Source organism: Hemiscyllium ocellatum, chromosome 9 (assembly GCF_020745735.1).
Source record: "Hemiscyllium ocellatum isolate sHemOce1 chromosome 9, sHemOce1.pat.X.cur, whole genome shotgun sequence".
Classification (NCBI taxonomy): domain Eukaryota; kingdom Metazoa; phylum Chordata; class Chondrichthyes; order Orectolobiformes; family Hemiscylliidae; genus Hemiscyllium; species Hemiscyllium ocellatum.
The window spans coordinates 100,569,461-100,593,596 of NC_083409.1; the positions used below are offsets into that span (position 1 = coordinate 100,569,461).

At 42.2% G+C, this 24,136-nt stretch overlaps 1 protein-coding gene across 3 annotated transcripts in view; it reads left to right on the plus strand.

Annotated features, from left to right (window-relative positions):
• The window catches only part of LOC132818842 (kynurenine--oxoglutarate transaminase 3-like), a 76,717-nt gene extending 55,043 nt beyond the window's left edge, over nt 1-21,674 (plus strand). For all 3 annotated transcript variants that reach the window (XM_060829975.1, XM_060829976.1, XM_060829977.1), the window contains 4 exons: nt 6,090-6,276; nt 7,860-7,933; nt 20,678-20,764; nt 20,909-21,674. In XM_060829975.1, coding sequence (XP_060685958.1) covers nt 6,090-6,276; nt 7,860-7,933; nt 20,678-20,764; nt 20,909-20,959 — 399 coding nt within the window. In that variant the 3' untranslated portion in view covers nt 20,960-21,674. The remainder of the gene's footprint in view (nt 1-6,089; nt 6,277-7,859; nt 7,934-20,677; nt 20,765-20,908) is intronic.
• The last annotated feature ends 2,462 nt before the right edge of the window (nt 21,675-24,136 follow it).

Genomic DNA, 24,136 nt, shown 5'->3' on the forward strand with positions numbered 1-24,136 from the left:
TTGTGGCTAGCTGATGTTCATGGATGCGGATTGTTAGCTGTCTTCCTGTTTGTCCTATATAGTGTTTTGTGCAGTCCTTGCATGGTATTTTGTAAACTATGTTAGTTTGGCTCATGCTGGGTATTGGGTCCTTTGTTCTAGTGAGTTGTTGTCTGAGCGTGGATGTTGGCTTGTGTGCTGTTATGAGTCCTAAGGGTCGCAGTAGTCTGGCTGTCAGTTCTGAGACGCTCCTGACGTATGGTAGAGTGGCTAGTCCTTTTGGTTGTGGCATGTCCTCGTTCCTCGGTCTATCTCTTAGGCATCTGGTGATAAAGTTGCGTGGGTATCCGTTTTTGGCGGATACCTTGTATAGATGTTCCTCTTCCTCTTTTCGCAGTTCTGGTGTACTGCAGTGTGTTGTGGCCCTTTTGAATAGTGTCCTGATGCAGCTTCGTTTGTGTGTGTTGGGGTGGTTACTTTCATAGTTTAAGACTTGGTCTGTGTGTGTTGGTTTCCTGTGTACCCTTGCGGTGAATTCTCCGTTGGGTGTTCTCTCTACTAACACGTCTAGGAATGGGAGTTGGCTATCCTTTTCCTCTTCTCGTGTGAATCGGATTCCTGTGAGTGTGGCGTTGATGATTCGGTGTGTTTTTTCTATATCTGTGTTTTTGATGATTACAAAGGTGTCATCCACATATCTGATCCAGAGTTTGGGTTGGATTTGTGGTATTGCTGTATGTTCTAACCTTTGCATAACTGCCTCTGCTATGAGTCCCGAGATTGGTGATCCCATGGGTGTTCCGTTGATTTGTTCGTATATCTGATTGTTGAATGTAAAGTGTGTGGTGAGGCACAGGTCCAGTAGTTTAAGTATGCCGTCCTTGTTGATAGGTTCGGCCTCCTGTGTTCTGTTATGTATGTCCAGTAGGTTGGCTATTGTTTCTCTGGCTAGGGTTTTGTCAATTGAAGTGAACAGTGCCGTCACGTCGAATGATACCATGGTTTCTTCTTTGTCTATGTGTGTATTCCTGATGACGTCCAAGAATTCCTGTGTTGATTGTATGGAGTGTTTGGATCCGCTGACTAGGTGTTTCAGTTTTTGTTGTAGTTCTTTGGCCAGTTTGTATGCTGGTGTCCCTGGTAGTGATACTATGGGTCTGAGTGGGATGTCTGGTTTGTGTACTTTGGGTAGTCCATAGAATCTGGGGGTGTTGTTGCTTTCAGGTTTCATTCTTTGCTGGTCCGCTTTGGTTATCTGTCCGTTTTTTTTGTAGATTCCTTAGTGTGTTGTTTATTCTATTGGTGAGTTGTGGTGTGGGGTCGGAATCCTTCACTTGGTAGGTGTTGGTGTCTGCGAGTATTTGTTGTGCTTTACTGATGTAGTCTGATTTATCTAGGATAACCGTCATTCTGCCTTTATCTGCCGGTAGTATGATTATGTTTTTGTCATTTTTCAGTGCTTTCAGTGCTTCCCTCTCCTTGGTGTTGAGGTTATGTGTTTGTCGTTTTCTTATCATCAAAAACAGATACCCACGCAACTTTATCACCAGATGCCTAAGAGATAGACCGAGGAACGAGGACATGCCACAACCAAAAGGACTAGCCACTCTACCATACGTCAGGAGCGTCTCAGAACTGACAGCCAGACTACTGCGACCCTTAGGACTCATAACAGCACACAAGCCAACATTCACGCTCAGACAACAACTCACTAGAACAAAGGACCCAATACCCAGCATGAGCCAAACTAACATAGTTTACAAAATACCATGCAAGGACTGCACAAAACACTATATAGGACAAACAGGAAGACAGCTAACAATCCGCATCCATGAACATCAGCTAGCCACAAAACGACACGACCAGCTATCTCTAGTAGCCATACACTCAGGCAACCAGCAACATGAATTTGACTGGGAAAACACCACTATCATAGGACAAGCCAGACAGAGAACAGCCAGAGAATTCCTAGAAGCATGGCATTCATCCCCAAACTCCATCAACAGACACATTGACCTGGACACCATATACAAACCACTACAGCTGAAACTGACACCCGGAAACGGCAAGAACGTCCATCAACAGACACATCGACCTGGACCCCACATACAAATCACTGCAGCTGAAACTGACACCCGGAAGCGGCAAGAACAAACCAATATAAATACCGGAAGAAACATCAAAGCAGCGCTTCACACGAGGCTCCAACAGCACTGATGATGTTCCCTAGCCAGGGAACGAAACGTTTGCAGCAAAAACTTCCAGCTCGGCGAGCAGAACCACAACAACGGATACCCGAGCTACAAATCTTCAATCAGATTTTATTTTCTGCTGCATTAACCATGAGCAGCCTTTGGCCATTTTGTGCCCCTCAGTCATGGGCAGACCTTCCAGTAATTTACTGGTTGTAAGATTCCTAGACTCTCAACTGCTCCTGTAGCCACAGTAAATTTCTGAACAATGGTACCTCCCATGATGTTTGTAATTGAAGATGAAGTGATGATAATACCATTGAACATCAAATGATGAGGGTAAGATTCTTTCTTGTTGATTATAGTCATTGTCTGGCATTTGGGTAGCGCAAATGTTACTTGCCACTTTTCAACCCAAATCTGGATATTGTCAAGATCTTGATGCATTCCCATTGGCTACTCTGTAACTGAGGAGTCAAAGATACTGCTGAGCATTGGCCATTATGATAGAGCGAAGACCATTAATGAAGTAGTTGACAACGTTTAGGTCTTGGACATTACTCTGAGGAGCATGTTCAGTGATGTCCTGGGACTGAGATGACTGACATTCAATAACCACAATCATTTTCCTTTGGGTCAGGTATGCACAAACCAGTGATAAGTTTTTCATTATTTCCATTGTCTCTAGTTTCAGTAGGATTCCTTGATGACACATTCAGTCAAGAGATACACTCTCATCTCTCCTTTGGAGTGAACCTTTTAATCTATGTTTGAATCAAGGCTGTAATGAGGTCAGGAGCTGAGTGGCCCTGGCAGAACCCAAACTGGGCATCAGTGAGCAGGTTATTGTGAAGCAGTAATATAGGAGGCATGGCTAGTAAGTTTGCAAATGACACCAAAATAGATCAAATAGTGGACAGTGAAGAAGATTATCGCAGAGTATGACGGGACATTGATCAGATGGGCCAGTAACCTGAGGATTGACAGATCAAGTTTAATTTAGATAAATGTCAGGTGCTGCATTCTTAGTAAGGCAAATTAGGGAAAACTTATACAGTTTATGGTAGGGCCCTGGGGAGTGTTGCTGAACAAAGAGACCTGGGGATCGCAGCTGCATAGTCTCATGAAAGGGAAGTCAAAGTTACACAGGATGGTGAAGAAGTGTTTGGCACATTTGCCTTCACTGGTCAGTGCATTGAGTATAGGAGTTGGGGTGTCATATTGTGGTTGTACAGGACATTGGTAAGGCCACTTTTTGAATACTTTGTATAAATCTGGTTACCTTTCTATAGAAAAGATGTTGTTAAATTTGAGAGGGTGCAGAAATTATTTGGAAGCATGTTGCCAGCACTGGATAGTTTTAATTATTTTAATTACTTCAGCACTGGAGAGACTGAATAGACTAGAGCTTATTTCCCTGGAGTGTTGGAGGCTTATAGAGGTTTATAAAATAATGAGGGGCATAGACTGGGTGGGATCGCAGAGCTTTCTTTATCACTTGTTGCGTATGTTGTTTGGCATGCAAGTAGTCCTGTTTTATAGCTTCACCAGGTTGACACCTCATTTTTAGGTATGCCTGGAGTTGCTCCTGCATGCTGACCTGCACTCTTCATTTATGTTGATCCCATGGCTTTTGGGTAATGATTAAGAATGGGATATACCAGGCCATGAGGTTGCAGATTGTGCTGGAGTTCTGCTGCTGTTGATGGCCCACAGTGCCTTATGAATTCCCAGTCTTGCATTGATAGATCTGTTTACTGTCTGTTCCATTTGGCACAGTGGTAGTGACGTACAATATATTTGAGGGTATTCTCACTGTGAAGGCAGGACTTCCTCGTTACAATGTCAGTGCAGTGGTCACTGTTACCGAGACTGTTATGGGCAGATGTATCTGCAGCCAGCAGAATGGTAAGGATGAGGATAAATATGCTGTCCCTCTTGTTAGATTCCTCACCAGCTGCTGCAGACCCAGTTTAGCAGCTATGTCCTTTAGGATCCGACCTATCTCAAGCAGTGGAGCTGCTGCCAAAACATTCTTGGTTGTGGTCATTGAGATCCCCCACTCAGAGCTCAGTTTACATCCTTGCCATCCTCACTGCTTCCTCTAAGTGTTGTTCAACGTGGAAAAGTACCGATTCATCAACTGAGGTGTGCTTGGTAATCATCTGGTGCTTTCCTTGCCCGTGTTTGACCTGATAACTTGAGACTTCATGGGGTCTGGAGTGAACATTGAGGATTCCCAAGACAACTCCCTCCTGCCCATATACCACTGTATTCTTGGTCAATTCTGCGAGTGGGACAGGATATATTCAGGAATGGCAATGGTGGTGTCTGGGATATTGTCTGTAAGATATGATACCATGAGTATGACTGTGTTAGACTGTTATCTGACTAGTCTGTGAGACAGCTCTCCCAGACCTGTTGATAAGGAGGGCTTTGGAGGGATTATTGGGCTGTTGTTTCCAGTGCCTTAGTTGATATTGGATTTCATTTGTTTAGGCTTTGTAGAGTTTCTTTTTTAAAGTTTGTGAGAAGATTTGTAGCTCGGGTGCTCGTTGTTGTGGTTCTGTTCGCCGAGCTGGGAGTTTTTGTTGCAAACGTTTCATCCCCTTTCTAGATGACATCTTCAGTGCTTGGGAGCGTCCTGTGAAGCTTTTTTAAAATCATTCATGAGATGAGGGTGTCGCTGGCAAGGCCAGTATTTATTACCCACCTTAATTGCCTGGAGGCAGTTAAGAGTCAACCACATTGGCTATGGGTCTGGAGTCACATGAAGGCCAGACCGGGTAAGGATGGCAATTTCCTTCCCTGAAGACAATAGTGAACCAGATAGGTTTTTCCAACAATTGACAATGGCTTCTTGGTCATCATTAGACTCTTCATTTCAGATTTTTGTTGAATTCCAATTCCACCATCTGCCAAAATTACCTGGGTCTCTGGATTAACAATCCAGCGATAATACCACGAGGCCATTGCTTCCTTGATTCAGTATAACTGAATGACTTGCTAGGACATTTCATAGAGTCAATAGCATTGGCATGGGTCTGGAGTTATATGTAGGGTCAGACCAAGGGAGGACAGCAGATTTCCTTCCCTGAAGAACATTAGTGAACCAGATGTTGTTTTTTCGTTGACGCTGGTCATCATAAGACTTTTAATTCCAGATGTTTTCAATTCAAATTGCACTGTCTGCTATGATGAGATTCAAGCCTAGGTCCCCGGACCATTTCCTGTACTATTAGTCTAACATACATTTGACCATCGCTTCCCCTTGTTATTACTATGTACAGTATCAGTTACCATATTTCAGGAAGCAGTTCAGAGAAGGTTATCTCTGAGCAATGGTTGGACAGACTAGGCTTTTATTTGCTGAAGCTTTGAAGAGAAAGTGATGGATGGTTTGAAACATCTAAGATCCTGAGGGGCTTTGACAGGGTAGATGTGGAAAAGATGTTTCTCTGATGGGAGAATCTTGAACTAAGGGATCATTGTTTAAAAGTTAGGGGACATCCACCTAAGACAGCGATGAGAATTTTTTTTCTCTCAAACGCCTTTGGAACTCTCTTCCTAAAAAGACAGTTGAAGCAGCGTCTTTGAATATTTTTAAGGATGAAGTAGATTCTTGATGGGCAATGGGGTGAAAGGTTAGGCGGGAAGGCAGAGTAATCAAGTCAGCCATGATCTTATTGAATGGCAGAGCAATTTCAAGGGGCTGATTGACCTACTCCTCCTAATGTGAACATAAAAGGGGTCGCAGGAGGCCTTTATTGGGCCAAATATCCTATTTCTGAGCTGTACACTTCATTTCATATTTGCACTGAGCCTTTTGTGAGCTTTTGAAACTGCAAAACTGGGCCTATTTGGGAAAATGCAGTGAAGCACCCCAGTTGAGGCTATCTGTCGTCTTCTTGTACACAGGAAGCTGTTGCCCAAGGTATTTGGAAGGAATATGGCCGCCTGACAGATAAGGATTGCTACTTCCTGTCTCTACCTCGTGAGCTGGATGCGAAACGCAACCGCATGGCCAAGTTTCTCCATGCTGCCAGGATGAAGCCAATCATCCCCGAAGGCGGTTACTTCATGATTGCCGATGTTTCCGCAGTAGGTAAGTGCTTTTCCCCGTTGTTCCCCTCTCTCCATCCAAAGCACAGAAAAAGCGCTGAGCATTTAGTAACTCAACACCACCACTGAACTTTCCTCAGGTACCTCGATCCTGTACTGATGCCAGCTGTGACACATAGCTGGATTTGAAATATTTCTTTCCATTTCTTGAATGATCTACAAAAGTAATAGAGGAGTTTTGTTATGAATGGAAAATTGGATTAGACCCACCGTATATTCATGTCTGATCTCAGACTCAACAAATTACGAGACTTGGTGCAAGATAAATGGGTCCACAGTTCTGATCTGAAAGCGAGCCAAGGGTACACTGCAGACGACGGTCTGTCAGTAGGTGGTTGTCTGTTACTTTGCTTCGCCATTGGATTACTCAGAAGTGGTTGTGAGATTGTGTGAACGAAAGACCCACACCATTTACTGGGCCGGATGCCAAGTGCTGGAAGACATTAAAACAAAATGGCCAGACAACGCATGTTCCAGTCAGGAGCTGGTATGTTCACCCATGTAAACTAGCACAGTTGTTGTATGATCCCTCATGCAAACAGATTTGACAGGTCTCAGCTATGGGCAGTGGTTGAATGATTTTTTGATTACAAAGCAAGGGCAGAGGTCCTTCCCCTGATTACTTGTCATTCTGAGAAAATGGCTATTTACCTTAAGGACAATGACGCAGTATCTCACATTGCATATGCAACTGGCATTTGTTGCCAAGGTTCACACAGTTAAATGGGTGAACCTTCAGAGCATGTGGCCTCCTCTATATTGGTGAGACAGGCCGCTTACTTGCGGAACGCTTCAGAGAACACCTCTGGGCCGCCCGAACCAACCAACCCAATCACCCCGTGGCTCAACACTTTAACTCCCCCTCCCACTCCACCGAGGACATGCAGGTCCTTGGACTCCTCCACCGGCAGAACACAACTACACGACGGCTGGAGGAGGAGCGCCTCATCTTCCGCCTGGGAACCCTCCAACCACAAGGTATGAATTCAGATTTCTCCAGCTTCCTCATTTCCCCTCCCCCCACCTTGTCTCAGTCGGTTCCCTCAACTCAGCACCGCCCTCCTAACCTGCAATCCTCTTCCAGACCTCTCCGCCCCCACCCCACTCCGGCCTATCACCCTCACCTTGACCTCCTTCCACCTATCCCACCTCCATCGCCCCTCCCCCTAGTCCCTCCTCCCTACCTTTTATCTCAGCCTGCTTGGCTCTCTCTCTCTTATTCCTGATGAAGGGCTTATGCTCGAAACGTCGAATTCTCTATTCCTGAGATGCTGCCTAACCTGCTGTGCTTTGACCAGCAACACATTTGCAGCTGTGATCTCCAGCATCTGCAGATCTCATTTTTTACTACACTCTGAAATCAATATGCAGCAATGAAGCTATATTTGGTGTGTACACAAGCGCTTTTTTTTTAACTTAAGAGTATTGGAGTTCCTAGATCTGTTTGGTCAATGTTTGTTTCTATTTGATGCGGAGTCTCAAAGACATGAAAAATGCCACCATGCACCATAACCTAACTAATGAAATAATCAATTCTTCTTAACATTTGCACAATGTTTTCTTTAGATGTGGATCTCTCTGAGATGGAAGAGAATGAGCCTTATGATAACCGCTTTGTGAAGTGGATGATTAAAAACAAGGTAAGTTCAGCTTGAGTTTGTTAATATAAAAATAGGTGTTTTCACATTGACTAATGTTGGTGATCCTCTGGTTCTGAATCAGAAGATTGTGCATTTCAATCCCTCTCCTGAGACTTGTAAATTCTTACTGCACCAAAGCTTTGAAAATTCAATCCATTAGAATGAAATAAACTTTGGTTACTGCTTCTTTTCCACTATTGGGTTAATCGTAGAAACTTGTGGAGGCCATTCATCCCATTATGTCTGTTCTGTAATTCAGATGGATCATGCCTGGTCTGTACTTTATCCTCATGTCTTTCTCCCATCATTTCCTTGATAACTAGCCTTACTTAACAAAACAAAACCACGTGATTAATGTCATGTAAATTTCATGTAACCGGACTCCTAGCCTTTTGGGGAGAGATGTCTAGATTTCTACTACCCTTCTGAGGAAATGTTGTTCCTAATTTTAATCCTGAATGTCATAAGTCTAATTTTAAATCTTTTAATCCTGGTATCCTTCTGGTGAATTTGTGAAGTACCGTCTTCCAAGTTAGTATATCCTTTCAGCAGAAGACTGTTCAAAGCTATGCACAGCATTGCAGATGTAGATAGGCCAAGTGTTGTTCACCTGGAACATAATTTCCTTTTCTTTTGTGTCCTTGCCTCTTAAGATAAAAGGTTAATGTTGCACTTTTAATTACAATTTAATTTTTGATTTTTCTATATGTCACTAGCTCTTTGTCAGTTATGCACATCGATATCCAAACCTCTGAGTCTTGAGTTCTTGTCTTCTCACTACTAAGATCTTTATCAGATTTATTTTCAAAGTTTAGATTACATTAGATTAGATTACTTACAGTGTGGAAACAGGCCCTTCAGCCCAACAAGTCCACACCGACCCACCGACCCATACCCCTACATATACCCCTTACCTAACACTACGGGCAATTTAGCATGGCCAATTGACCTGACCCGCACATCTTTGGACTGTGGGAGGAAACCAGAGCACCCGGAGGAAACCCACGCAGACACGGGGAGAACGTGCAAACTCCACACAGTCAGTCGCCTGAGGCGGGAATTGAACCCAGGTCCCTGGCGCTGTGAGGCAGCAGTGCTAACCACTGTGCCACCGTGAAAAGATTTGTAGCTTGGGTGCTCGTTGTTGTGGTTCTGTTCGCCGAGCTGGGAATTTGTGTTGCAGTCGTTTCGTCCCCTGTCTAGGTGACATCCTTAGTGCTTGGGAGCCTCCTGTGAGGTGCTCCTGTGATCTTTCCTCTGGCATTTGTAGTGATTTGTACCTGCCACTTCCAGTTGTCAGTTCCAGCTGTCCGCTGTAGTGGTCGGTATATTGGGTCCAGTCGATGTGTTTATTGATTGAATCTGTGGATGAGTGCCATGCCTCTAGGAATTCCCTGGCTGTTCTCTGTTTGGCTTGACCTATAATAGTAGTGTTGTCCCAGTCGAATTCATGTTGCTTGTCATCTGCGTGTGTGGCTACTAAGGATAGCTGGTCGTGTCGTTTCGTAGCTAGTTGGTGTGCCACAGGAGGCTCCCAAGCACTGAGATGTCACCTAGACAGGGGACGAAACGTCTGCAACACAAATTCCCGGCTTGGCGAACAGAACCACAATAGATTTATTTTCCTTGAATCTGTAGTGATTCTAATGAGGTCAGTCAGGTGGATGTCACAGGACATGAGTTCCCTGATTGGGGCAGTTAATTTGGTCTAATCAGGGAGCCCAGGCTAACCAGATAAAAAAAACAGAAGTTGTCAGACATCCTGGCAGTCTGAGGGAACTGGTTCAATGTCAAAGACTTGATTTGATTTATTATTGTCACATGTATGTAAGTATAAGGAAAGGTTTTGTTTTGCATGCAGTATGGACAGATCATAACATACAAAGATCATAGGGTGATTAGACAGAGTGAGGAATACAAAGTTACGACTGCAAAGAAGGTGCACAAAAAGCAAGATCAGCACTAGATTTGAAATTTGAGAGGTCCATTCAGAAGTCTGATAACAGCAGGGAAGAAGCTGTTCTTGAACCAGTTGGTCTGTACATTTAAGCTTTTATATCTTCCGCCCAACAGAAGAGCTAGGGAGAGATTGTAATTGGGGGTGGGAGGGGTCTTTGAGGATGTTGGCTGCCTTTCCGCAGCAGCTTGAAATATAGATGGAGTCAGTGGACTTTTCATGTGAAAATAAAGGGTGACTTGGTAAGAGATACCGGCCTCTGTAGAGTTATTTCAGAGTCCTAAGCAGATGACCTTCCATTTGTCCACGTTGAACTACATTTGCCGCAATGTATTGTTTTAAATTGACAAACTGAGGAACCAACTCAGACCCAAAAGCATAGGACAATGTTGAAATGAGCTAAGGAAGTATATAGAGGTAGTAAATAGCTATTGGCAGATTGATGTCTTAAGAGCGTAACAAAGGGAATATAAGAATGGGAGCAGTGGTAGACTATAAGATCCATCCACCTCTGCTCCCCCGCCCACTTGGTGAGGGACCAATCAACACACAATCACAGTCTGTTGATTTCACATAGTTCTTGATTAATTGAGAGACGACAGGTCTATCGATCTATCCCAGCATTATCTGTATTCAATGACGAAGCATCTGAATCCCTCTGGAGTAGAGAATTTTGAAGAATCACAACCTTTTGAGTCGGGTAATTTCTCCTCATCTCAATCATAAGTTATTAAGTTAAAAAATCACACAACACCAGGTTATAGTCCAACAGGTTTAATTGGAAGCACACTAGCTTTCGGAGCGACGCTCCTTCATCAGGTGATAGTGGAGGGCTCCATCACTGTGATTTGTGTGATTTTTAACTTTGTACACCCCAGTCCAACACCGGCATCTCCAAATCATAAATTATTATGGTTGTTTGATTAAGGCAACACGTAAAAAAAATTGAAAAGTCGAAAGAAACAATCTATTTCACTAATGCATTGAAGGACAATCTGAGGATGAAGATAGAGTGTTTCAGTCATTGGGACTGTGGGAGGAATACAGGCACAAAGAAAGGCATGTAGTTTGAAGAAGGATGATCAATTCGGTGAATCATCATCAACCAAACAGTGAATAGAACTAGACAATGAGCTGAAGAGGTAACTAACATAGAAAAAGAAGGATGCAAGCCTTGTGAAGTAACCATGAATTTGTGAGCAAAGGATTCTTGGTAGGTTATAAACAGAAAACATAACCACATGAATGAATACTCCTATGCCCTTATTGGAGTCCTTTACTGGTGCTCGTTATGTCTGGCCAATCCAACTAGAGATGGTCATTGAAACTGGAGCTTTCTGTACTGAGTTGTGTTGTAAATATTGAAGAGATAGTGAACCTATGATCTTATTGGCCATGATTTTCTACCCTTTTTAAAATACTTGAGAGAGCTAAAATATTGAGAGAGCTAACATTGTTACCTGGTGAGTAGCAATGCTGGTCCCAATGACATAGTAACTTACAGATTGCCAACAATTCTGTAAATTAAGAGCTGAGAGCCAGCAAGGGCAGGGGTGTCACCCGATTCTCAGATCTGAATCACCAGAGGTTGCTGAGCAGTCGGAGGCCAGCAGTTCTGAATCCTGAAATCTACCATGTGTGGCCTCCTTCTCAGGGAATGCCGCAGCAAGAAGATATTTCTCTTTCTCTCACAGGAAAGTGGGTTTTAGTGGGTTCAGAGGCAAGGACAGGAGATGGCTTTCAGAGGCTGATATCTCTGATCCCCCCACACCCAGATTGGGGCAATTGGATACCCCCCACCTTCCAGAGTCGGCAGGCAGATTGCTATGGCTTCTAAATTGGGAAACTAGCCACTTTTCTTGCTCACTGTGGAGGCAGATGATTGGCGAGGTGACACTTTGTACCCCTTAATTAATTATCCATCTTAATTCTGAGTGGTGAGTCAAGGTAGTCACACATAGACCTTCTCATCCAGAACTTAATCGCAGAAATAACAAGAAGAGGGGAAGTTTCTTCCATGGCAACCTCACCTTTTTGCTGCCTCCAGCAAGCAGAAAATCACATGTATTTGCAGTCTTATTGAAAGATTATTCACTGGTTATGTCCATGTTGAGCTTGGCTGATGTTAGAATGTGCAGAAGGGGGCCCCAGTTTCTGAGAACATCTGTTTTTCAAGAGATGACAGTGCAATTTTAAACAGGAAGCTTCTGCTGCAGCTTCTGTCTACACGGCTAATCCTTCTAATTTAGGATTTCAGTTTTTTCATACTCGGTACATAATTCACAAGTATCTACCAATCAATTTCAAATACAGTACCTCAAGAAAGCAGCTGTGTTTTTTGACTGCTGGGTTCATTGCATGTGTTTTTTAACAATATCACTTACTCTAATATTGTGGGTGAAACTAGAACTAGGGGGTGTACCCTTAAAATAAGGGGGATCAGATTTAGGACTGAGTTGAGGAGGAGCTTCTTCACCCAAAGGGTTGTGAATCTGTGGAATTCCCCGCTCAGTGAAGCTGTTGAAGCAACCTCATTGAATATTTTTAAGTCAAAGATAGTTAGATTTTTGAACAGTGAAGGAATTAAGGGTTATGGAGAGTGCAGTCCACAAAAACATCAGCCATGATCTTATTGAATGGTGGAGCAGCTTGACATGCCAGGTTGCCTACTCCTGCTCCTATTTCTTGTAAGTAAAGAAATGGAGAAAAAAGAGCATTACACTGTGGATACTGCAGGTTCTGACATTGGTAGGGTAGACTAAGTCTATATGGATTTCAGTAAAGCCATTGATAAGGTTCCACATGATTGGCTGCTCTTGAAGGTTAGAGCACATGGAATCCAGGATAAGCCGGCAAATTGGATTCAAAATTGGTTTGATGGTAGGAAGCAGAGGGTAATGGTGGACTGGAGGCCTGTGACTAGTGGAGTGCCTCAGGGTCGGTGCTGTTTGTTATCTATATCAATGATTTGGATAAGAGTGTACAAAGCATGATTAGTAAGTTTACTGCTGACACTAAAATAGGTAGTACCGTGGGCAGTGAGGAAGGTTCTCAGAAATTGCAGCAGGCCCTTGTTCTGCTGGGGAAGTGGGCTGAAAAAAAATGGCAAATGGAGTTTAATATAGATATGTGTGTAGTCTTACATTTTGGAAAGTCAAATCAAGGTAGGAGTTTCATGGTTAATAGTAGGGCCTTAAGGAGTGTAGTGGAACAGAGGGGACCTTGGAGTTCAAGTGCACGGTTCTCTAAAGGTGGGGCCACAGGTAGACAGGGAAGTGAAGAAGACTTTTGGCACAATGGCCTTCAGTCAGGGCGCTGAATAAAGAAGTTGGGAAGTTGCAGCTGTACAGGATGCTGGTGAGGCCGCACTTGGAGTTTTGTGTTCAGTTTGGTCATCTTGCTATAGGAAAGATGTTATTAAACTGGAAAGAATGCAGAAGAAATTTACAAGGATGTTGCCTGGACTCAATGGTCTGAGTTATAGGAAGAGGTTGGATAAACCAGGCCTTTTTACTTCGAGCCTAGGAGACTGAGGTGGAATCTTATTGAGGTCTATAAGATCATGAGAGGCATGCATAGGGTGAATGCACTCAAACTTTTTCCCAGTGTTGGGGAATCGCTGACTAGAGGGCATAAGTTTAAAGTAGGAGGAGTAAGAGTAAAAGGGAACCTGAGGGGCAACTTCTTTACACAGAGGGCGGTACGCGTATGGAATGAGCTGTCAGTGGAAGTGGTTGAGACTGGCACATTAACAACATTTAAAAGGCATTCGGACAAATACATGGACAGGAAAGGATTAGAAGGATATGGGCCAAATGCAGAGAAATGGGGTTAGTGTGGATGGACGTTTTGGTTGGCATGGACCAGTTTGGGTCAAAGGCCCTATTCGGTGCTGTATGTGTCTATGACTCTGAAGTGTTGGAAACACTTACCAGGTCAGGCAACAACTAAGGACAGATGAACAGTCCGTTCCCCACACCTTTTCCCACCAGTGACAACCATGCCTTTGTCATGGACCCATAGTTTGGAATTCTGTCCCTAACTGCTCCATCTCTCCACTAACTCCTACCTACCCATTTGAAGGCTTTCCTTAAAACCTGCCACCCCAAGCACCACCCAATGTGGGACAAAGGGCTTTTGTGAAGCACTTTGGACATTTATTTAAAGGGAAGTAAGTTCTTATTTGTATGTTATTTGTTTCTTACATTAAAGGACACCATCTGTTTCAGAAAGTATAAGTTTATAACAAATTTTCTCTTTACTTATTCACACATTGTAAAGCATGAGTCTCAACACAACTTTCATTTTATGAGCAAGTGTGACCCCTCCACGTGTGGAAAGGTCCTTTTGTATCCTTTTTCAATATTTGCACTTTAAGATAACATTTACTGAAACTGAAGTCAACACTGTCTTGCCAAGGCTTTTCTTTGCACAGGATATTGTTTCTCGAGGTGAGGAATCTGAAGGCTATTACATTAAGTCTATTTCCATCAGGCACTAGCTAATAAATCATCATTAGACACAAGGTAGAGCTCCATTTACAATATAACCGAAGGCCCAATCTCCACTGAATAACACATCAAATATTGGGAAATCTACCAATTCCCAGACGATCCATCTGCTGACTTTTGAGATTGTCAACTTTGTGTGAACTTGGAGAATTAGCTTTCTATATAAATAACTGGATTAAGGAGCAAGATCCTTACAGTCAGCAGGTAGAGATTTTTACCCTGTGTGTTTAGGTATCAACATTCTTATAGCGCTTTTAATGTAATAAAACGTCCCAAAGAAGTTTGATCAAATAAAATTTGAAACCAGGTCACAATAGAAAATTGGGGTGCACAGGGAACTGGAATGGAGTGGATACAAGTAAGATCTCTGAGTGTTGTAGGGCTGCAGAAGCTTTCAGACACAAAGACCCAGTTTCTCAATTGCAGTCTGATTTTTATTTTACTCACTCATGAGATGTGAGCATCGATAGCTGGGCCAGTGTTTATTGTTCATTTGTAGTTGCTCTTGAGACTTTGGTGATGAGCTGCCTTCTTGAATCTCCATAGTCCACTTTCAAAAGCAATTCTTCTGCTTTCCAGCTATAGGGTTTTTATAATCCAAACAGGGCTGAGAGGGTTTCTGCTCCCTCAGTAGTGATTGTGGTTGACATTTGACAATAGCGAGAGATCAGCTCGTTTGGTGTTCCTAGTGCATAATATGCTAATTGAGTTCTGAGGTCAAAAGGGTGATTTATTTGGCACCAGCACAACTTCAAAAGTTGTTGGCCATTCCACTACCTGAGGAAATAACAGGGGAGTAGAATAGTGAAGGCATCCTGCACTCCTCCTTCCAATCCCATTTCAGGTTACGGCTTTGGAAATCCTGCGGCAGATCTATCCCCTGCAGTGACATATCACTTACTGAGACTGCAAGTTCCTTCTAATCTTTGTGCCAATCCTGTTCCTCAAGGGAAGTTAGAGATGCTGATTTTGTCAACAATGCTCACATCGCATGAATGAATTGAAAAGAAAAAGGATCAAATTTAAGAGAAATTTGTTGTCCTTGGCAAAGGTTTATTTCAGATTTCTAGAATCTGCTGTACCTAACCAGGGTAACACTGCAAGCTTTGTTAAGGATCAGAGAGAAATGCACAGCATTTTAGCAATCCTTACCTTATTTTTAAAAGCACATGGTGTGTCCAGTTGTTTGCTGGCATAAGACACCAATTGATTTGGCCTGCGATCAATTAAATGTACTATCTGTCAAATATAATGCATCCTGCCATTCTCAGGAAGTCAGAAAGTTGCAAACAAGACCAGGCATTTTGTATAAACTTCTGTATTATTTCTCAATCCAATGTTTTCCTTTTTATTTAATATGTAGAAATCCATATATAGGAGTGGCAATAGATAGAGCAAGAAGCTTTTGGGATGAATGCAAGATATTTCATTCCTGACAAGAGAGAAAGAAGCCAGATGCTTCCCCTAAATTTGATGCAGAGTGACGCCAACAGCGTGGGTTCAATTCCTGTACTGGCTGAGGTTACCAGAAGTGTCTTGCCTTTCCAACCTTGAACCTTACCTGAGGCGTGGTGATTCTTGTGTAAAATTTACCACTAGTTATCTCTTTCTCGTGAGAGAGCTATGCGATGACCCTCTGGTACAATGGTGATTTTACCCTATAGCTTGTATTGTCCTTTGTTTATTTTCACGACCTCCCTTCTCATTGATTCCTACTCACACAAAATACACAAAGTATCCTTGTTAGTAAAGTTCATCTTCTTTGCAGTTTCAATGATATATTCTGTGATATACTTGTTGCCAATTTGGAGAGATGGTGTGATCCTCTGCCGAGCAGCTCAATAGAGTGTACACCTCACTGCAAAGCAACAACACATATTCTTCACCTGCAGGAGTACAGTTAGTGTGTTCAAAGCAAACCACAGTATTTCACCATTGAAAATAATTGAGAAAGTTAAGGGGGGATTGCAGGAAATGCAGCTGACTCGCTAGCCTTATAGGTTTCCTTAACTCTGACCTTACCAGCACCTAGTTGGATGGCTCAGCATGTAATCCATCCAATTATGTGAGAGTATGCCAAACAAACTTCAGTTCATAAAGATCCACAGTACTTTTCCCACACAGTATTACACGATCTAAATCCTTCTACACAGCCCCCTCCCATAAGTCTAAGCGTTACACAATCATAGAGAATATCTGCAGCAGAGACCCTTATAAGTTCAAACATAACAAATGCAGAGGCTGCACAGATCATGTTTGAATTCTGACATTCTAGGGGAGGCAAGTTTAAATTGCTCGCATGACAGAAACTAGTCAGGCAGGATATTACGATCATCCTTGGGAAGTTCCATTTAACAAAGAACAGTTAAGCACAGGAACAGCCCTTACTTACCAGCCTCTTTGTAAAAAAACAATTTGCCTCTCGCATCTCCTTTAAACTTACCCCTTTAACATTCAGGTGTCCTTGTACATAGAGTCATAGAGATGTACAGCATGGAAACAGACCCTTCGGTCCAACTCTTCTGTGCTGACCAGATATCCCAACCTAATCTAGTCCCATTTGCCAGCACTTAGCTGATATCCCTCTAAACCCTTCCTATTCATATACCCATTCAGATGCCTTTTAAATGTTGTAATTGTACCAGTCTCCACCACTTTCCTTTGCCAGCTCATTCCATACCTGCACCACACTCTGTGTGAAAATGTTGCCCCTTAGGTCCCTTTTCAATCTTTCCCCTCTCACCCTAAACCTATGCCCTCTAGTTCTGGACTCGCCCACCCCAGGGAAAAGACCTTGTCTATTTATCCTATCCATGCCCCTCATGATTTTATAAACCTCCATAAGGTCAGCTCTCAGCCTTTGACGCTCCAGGGAAAACAGCCCTAGCCTATACAGCCTCTCCCTGTAGCTCAAACCCCCTACAGCCCTGACAACATTCTTGTCAAGCTTTTCTGAACCCTTTCAAGTTTTACAACATCCTTCCAAAAGGAAGGAGACCAGAATTGCCTCGCAATTTTCCAAAAGTGGCCTAACCAATACCCTATACAGCCCCAACATGACCTCCTAACTCTTATGCTCAATATTGTAACCAATAAAGGAAAGCATACCAAACATGAATCACATACAATTAATATGTAGGTACAGCAAGTAACTACAAAGGCAAGTGGAATATTAGCATTTATTACAAGAAGAATGGAATATAAAAATAAGGATGTTTAACTGCAACCTCACAGAGCCTTGGTGAGACCATATTTGGAATACTGTGTACATGTTTATTTAGTCACTGCACTTGGGAGAAGTAGTTATAATTCTGTTAGAAACTGCTCAGTTCACTCCACTCATTTCTGAGGTGAAGGGTTTGACATAAGAAGGAAGTTTGAACAGGTTGGACCAAAACCTGTTGAGGTTTAGAGTAAGAGGTGAACTCATTGAAACATATAAGATCTGAGGGGACTTGATAGGGTGGACACTGGAAGAATGTTCTCTCTTGTAGGGAAGAATAGAACTAAGATGGATATGAGAAGAAATCTCTCCCAGAGGGTCATTGTTATGGGAAATTCTTTTCTTCAAAATGTAGTGGAGGCTGTGCTATTAAATTTATTCAAGCGTGAGTTGCCTTATTTTGATTTACAAGGGAGACCACAATCAGATCAACCATGATTATATTGTGAAGCAGATTCAAAATGACAAATAGCTACTTCTGCTTCTGTGTGCCTATGATCTTCCCCTTTGGAATTGGGGTCTTGGATTCAAGCTCATCTATAAGGAAGAACCCATCACTGTGTGGGATGGTCATTTGGCAGTGATTTACTCTCCAATTAGTAGACAAAGGGTTTACTTGCTAATAGTTAAGAACAGTGATGGGTTCTTAAGGCTGGTGGTCAGTCAGTGGGAGGCTGTACTGCTAGAAGGAGATTTAGCCTACATGTCAGGGAAGAGAGAGAGAAGGTACCTCCATCTCAAAACACCTCTTTCTCCAACATTTAGAAGTTACCATTTAAAAAAAATGGCAGGAGGGCCAGAAAGCCTATCCTGAAAAATAACAATTTCACTCCCTCACCACCACACAAACTACCGATGGTAAGTCATCTCCAGGTAGTAGCTCAGTCTCTGATGAGTCAGAACCTGGAGCATGGTGGCTCCCTCACAGTGCCAGGGAATCGGCTTTGATTCCACCCTCAGGCAACTATTTGTTGTGTGTAACTAAATGGAACCAGAGAACATTAAAATGGTTACAGCACCAAAGGACAACCCTAATGCTGTTGTCTTTGTGCCAGATCGATGCAAGAGCAAATCTGTTAGCTCTACTTTCAACATCTAATACTCATGGCCTGCAAATCTTTTGATTTTGTTTAATTTAATAAAGCTATGGTTTTTTTTTCTCTAATTTTTCTTACTTAGTCTCTTTTCTTGTTTCAATTCCTTGTCCTTTATTTAGTCAGCCTCTTTGTTCATCCCCACCTGTTCAATTTTTCCTTATTTATATTTTCCCTTTCCTCTTGTCCTTGTTCTCTTTCTCTTTCTACATAGTGATCTCTTCTAAACACCAAGATTAGATGTGCAGTTTGTCACCTAAGATCTTAAGTATTTTTCACAGATGATCTTGACTGGTTTAGGTTTTGGGTAGAGATAAATTGAGTTCTAATTTTGTGTTACACCAGAAATTAGAACTTAAGAGTATTTTGTATTTAAGAAAGGATAAACTAGACAGACCAGAAATCCAGAGAAAATGTTTGAAGACTGATGACCTGCCCTGAAAGAATAGCAATTTATTTCAAAGTCAGGATGGTAAATGGCTTGTAGGCGAACAGGCAGTTGGTGGTCTTCATGTGTATCTGCTGTCCTTATCCTTTTAGATGGTAGTGATCATGGGTTTGAAAGATACATCTTGTCGCTGGTATATACTGTGTTACAGAGCTTCAGTGGTAGAGGGAGTGAATCTTTATGGACTTGGTACTTGTCCTGGTGTCAAGCTTTTTGAGTGTTATTGAATCTGCACTCATTAAGACACTCCTAACTTATGCGTTGTAGAATCTGGACATGCTTTGTGAGTCAGGAGATGAGTTAACTACTGCAGGATTCCTACTTTCTGCCCTGCTCTTGTAGCCACAGTTGCTATATAACCAGTCTAGTTCAATTTCTGGTTAATGGTAACCCCACCCCCAGGGATGTTGACAGTGGAGATCCAGTGATGGTAATGTCATTGACTATCAAAGGCTAATGGTTAGATTCTCTATTATTTGTGATGTCATTACCTGCCACTAGTATTGTGAGAATGTTTCTTGCCACTTGTCAGACCATGTCTGAATTTTGTCCAGATTTTGCTGCATTTGGAGATGGACTGCTTCAGTTATTGTACATTGAAGGAGAGATGTACTGGCTCCTTTTCTTTACTCAATCCTACAATAAAATTCAGTTAATACGATCCCTTCCCTGCTGGATGGTTTTCCTGTCTCGAAATATTTGTACTAAAAGGAGCCAGTTTATGAAGCACTTCTACACACAAATGGTGGTTAATGTTTGGAACCCTCTTCCACAAATGGCAGTAGATGCTGGATCAGTTATTAATTTTAAGTCTGAGATAGTTAGGTTTTTGTTCAGGAAAGTTATTAAGGAATATGGGCCACAGGCAGGTATATGGAGTTAGACTGCAGAGTTATTGAATGGGGGAACAGGGTGGTGGAACAGGGAGTGAGTGAGATGAAAGTGGAATGGAAACAGTTAATGCTGGTGAAGGTGGGGGAAGGACAATGAGGTGTCCCAAATGAGTGAGTATGTGGTATAGAGGGCATGTGGTTAGTGGTCTTGTGAGTTGGATAGTGGGGCTGACGAGAGTGAAAGAGAATATTTTGCATGAAATAGGGAGAGTGGTAAACCATTAGTCTTGCTGGGATGGTGGTACACTTGCAGAGATGGTGTGAGTATGAAGTTGCAGAAGGAAGATAGTGACACTTACTTTACTGGACCTATCTTTTGACCTCTCTGTCTTTCTTTTTAAAAGCACATGCTGTACATAAAAGTGAAATGTATCCATTAATAATTCTTGTTCATGACAACATAGAAATTTACAATGGAGAAAATGGACTCAGGCTTAAGGTTTTGAGTCAATTATATATTTTTTCCTTAACATAATAGATAACTCTGGGCTGATTAATACATATTAAGATTGTGTGTAATCCAGATAGGTGAAAATGTGTGTGAAACTAAACTTCAGTTTATGCTATCCCTCTACACACTGCTAGAGATTATAATTTAGAAACTTTGTTTCATTTCAGCAACTGGCAGCAATTCCTGTGACCTCATTTGTAAGTGACCAATCCAAGTGCCATTTTGAGAAATATATTCGCTTCTGCTTTATCAAGGTGAGTCAGCTGATTTACACATTGGGAGTGGTTGCAGGGGCCTTTTGTTTACCAGATCTGTTGCTGAGAATGAATGAAGCATGAACTCAAAGCACATCTCTACTTTGTATGTCCTCTAAAATATTCCTCTGATCTTTTAAACAGCAAGACAGCACTTTGAATACAGTGGAGACCATTCTGAAAAACTGGAAATGAACGCCATTGCTTCACTAACAAAGTAGCAATCTGCATATCAACCAGTGTTGGCCTTAAATTTCATTTTGAGTGAACAGGTAGTCTTCAGCTCTTCCTTGCTTTCCTCAAAGCACCGAATTCAACAGGTCAAAGATTTGCAGCAATTGGGAGTCTGTTAAATGTCGTTTGGTTTTTATAGTTTCACCTGGAAGTAATTGAGATTGGTATGGTTCTACAATACAATAACGCACATCCATGTTGAAAACTATTTGGTATATATCTGACAATCACATGGTTCTCTTCAAGCAAACAAATATATAAGTAGATTTTCTTCAGTTCCCAACCGGAGTAAGATATTCTGAACACTGTAAAATTGTGGTTTAATTACTCTTAACTTGATGCTCCAATAACAACGTCACTTGCTGCAGGAAAGGGTTTGGAAAGCCTACCCTCTGGTGTTTGTTTTTTTACACACGTTGGACACATTGTTTTAAAAAAAACCAGCATGAACACAGAAGAACTGAAGATAAAATATGCTCCAAGAGTTTTGGGGAGATTTTGCATTTTTTGGTACAAGCTTGATTAACATTTTTTGACTCCAGAATTGAAGATTCTAAGTATTATGGCATTAATTTGTCAAGCTTATTTGGTTTTTTTTTATTTGTGTTGAAGAAAACTCTTGAATGACAAATCTATTTGAAATGTATGAACCTTAATACACAGCGGAAGTGAAAGATGTGGGTTTTTATCAAATAACTGTATCCAGTCATCTCTGTTACACTTTTGAACAGATTAATACACATCTGAATTAGTTACACTGTGGATTTCTGTTTTTGTTTGATTGTATGATGATTATGTTATTGTCAATTATTCTATGGTGCTCCTGGACAGTGCCCCCCACCATTCCTCCATTGTCCATAGACTCCATTCATAGTTCCTTGAAACAGGAGTCGCAGGTGGATAGGATAGTGAAAAAGGCATTTGTTATGCTTTCCGTTTATAGGTCAGTGCATTGAGTATAGGAATTGGTAGGTCATATTGCAGTTGTACTGGACATTGGTTAGGCCACTTTTGGAATGTTGCATGCAATTCTCATCTCCCTCCAATAGGAAGCATGTTGTGAAACTTGGAAAGGTTCAGAAAAGATTTACAAGGATGTTGTCAGGGTTGGAGGGTTTGAGCTGTAAGGAGAGGCTGAACAGGCTGGGGCTGTTTTCCATGGAGTGTCAGAGGCTGAGGGATGACCTTATAGAGGTTTATAAGATCACGAGGGGCATGGATAGCGTTTTCCCTGATTTGGGGAAGTCCAGAACTAGAAGGCATAGGTTTAGGGTGAGAGGGGAAAAATTTAAATGGGACTTAAGGAGCAACTTTTTCACACAGAGGGTGGTGCATTTATGGAATGAGCTGCCAGAAGAAATGGTGGAGGCTGGTACAATTACAACATTTAAAAGGCATCTGGATGAGTTTATGAATAGGAAGGGTTTAGATGGATATGGTCAAGTGCTGGCAAATGGCACTAGATTAATTTTGGATATCTGCTCAGCATGGATGAGTTGGACTGAAGGGTCTGCTTCCATGCTTTACATCTCAATAACTCTATCATTCATCTAAAAAACAGTTTCCATGTCATATTTGTTAATACCGCATAGACATCGTTGAAAAAAGAAATCTGAACTTCCAGTGAACAGGTAAGAAAGAGCAAGACACAAGATTTCACATTTTTAAGATCTTTAATATAAGAAACATACTAAAAGTTCTCAGATAAGAACAAAATACTGCATATGCTGGAAATCCAGAATTAGAACAGAAAATACTCCCGAAGCTGAGCTGGACTGAAGAGAGAAATAGAACAAACACGGCCAACATTTTCCTCCTGGGCCTGCTGCAATATTCCAGTGAAGGTGATTCTGAGGCCCCAAATGTTTCTATTTATTTCTTTGTGGCTCTGGTACCTTTTTTTAATCTCAAGAACTGTCTTCCACAGTGAGGACTCATTTTCCCTATAATGCAAGCTCTGCAAATCTTGTAGCTTCATTTCAACTCCTCACAAACTTTGTATTCTCAATCTGAGCATGAGCTCCCCCCCGACATTTTTGCATAACAACTAGAGAGATCTTCAGCACATAACTGGCCCTTCTCTCCTGGATCCTGGCAGACTAACTGTGTCAGAGAGGTTCAGGGGTATTTCAGAAGGCCTTCTGCTCTCAAAGCCCAGCTTCAAGTTGACATGAATCACAGCAAGTTGACTCGTTTCCAGCTAGAAATGCTGATTAACTATTCTTAAGGCCTAACTTTCTTATTTGGAAGCAAGCAGATAGTTTAATGAATACTTGTCTACAATCTGACATTCCTGAAGACTTCGGCCTGGATTTTCCTCTGTGAGGTAGGTAGCAGGAGTTAAGAAAATTCACAGTTTGGTCTATTCACCTCAGGACAAAGTCTTGGAAGATAGTTGTGAGGCACAGGCTGCAGTTGGGCCAGGTGACTTGAAAGTAGCTGTCCATCTTCCTTCCCACCTATCCGCTCCACCTTCCTCTCCAACCTATCATCTTTACCCCCACCTCCATCTATCTGTCATACTCTCAGCTAACTTGCCCCCAGTCCCACGCCGTCCCATTTATCTCTCCCCCCCCCCCCTCAGTTCATAAGCCTCATTCCTGAAGGGTTCTTGCCTGAAACATAGATTCTCCTTTTCCTAGCTCATGGGTCATCACATGATTAAGAGTAGGTCGGTGTTGGATTTATGTTTCTTCTGGTTAGGACAGAACTGGGTAATTCCCCAAATTGCTGGCTAGATATTAGTAGCTGGAACATATTGGCTAGCATCATGGCTAGTTCTGAAATATGTTTTAGCACTACAATCAAGGTGTTCCCAGGGCCCATAACTTTTGCCATTGACTGACGCTCAACTGTTTCTTGAAATCATGTGAGGTGAGTTAATTAAGGGACAAATCAACTTCTGTGATAGTGGCATCCTCAGGAGCAGGCCGTCATGAATCATCCATTCTGACATGTCCAAAGATGGCTTGAATGCCTCAGGTTTGGCCCTTGCACTCGTGGTGGGTTCCATCCTTGTGGGGAATGGGAACATTGATGAACATTTGTTGGGTTCCTAAGATAGGAATGCTCTCCAGTGATGACAGACTCCCTAAGAATGAGCAGTGACTTGATTATAACATGCAAAGTTCTGAAGGG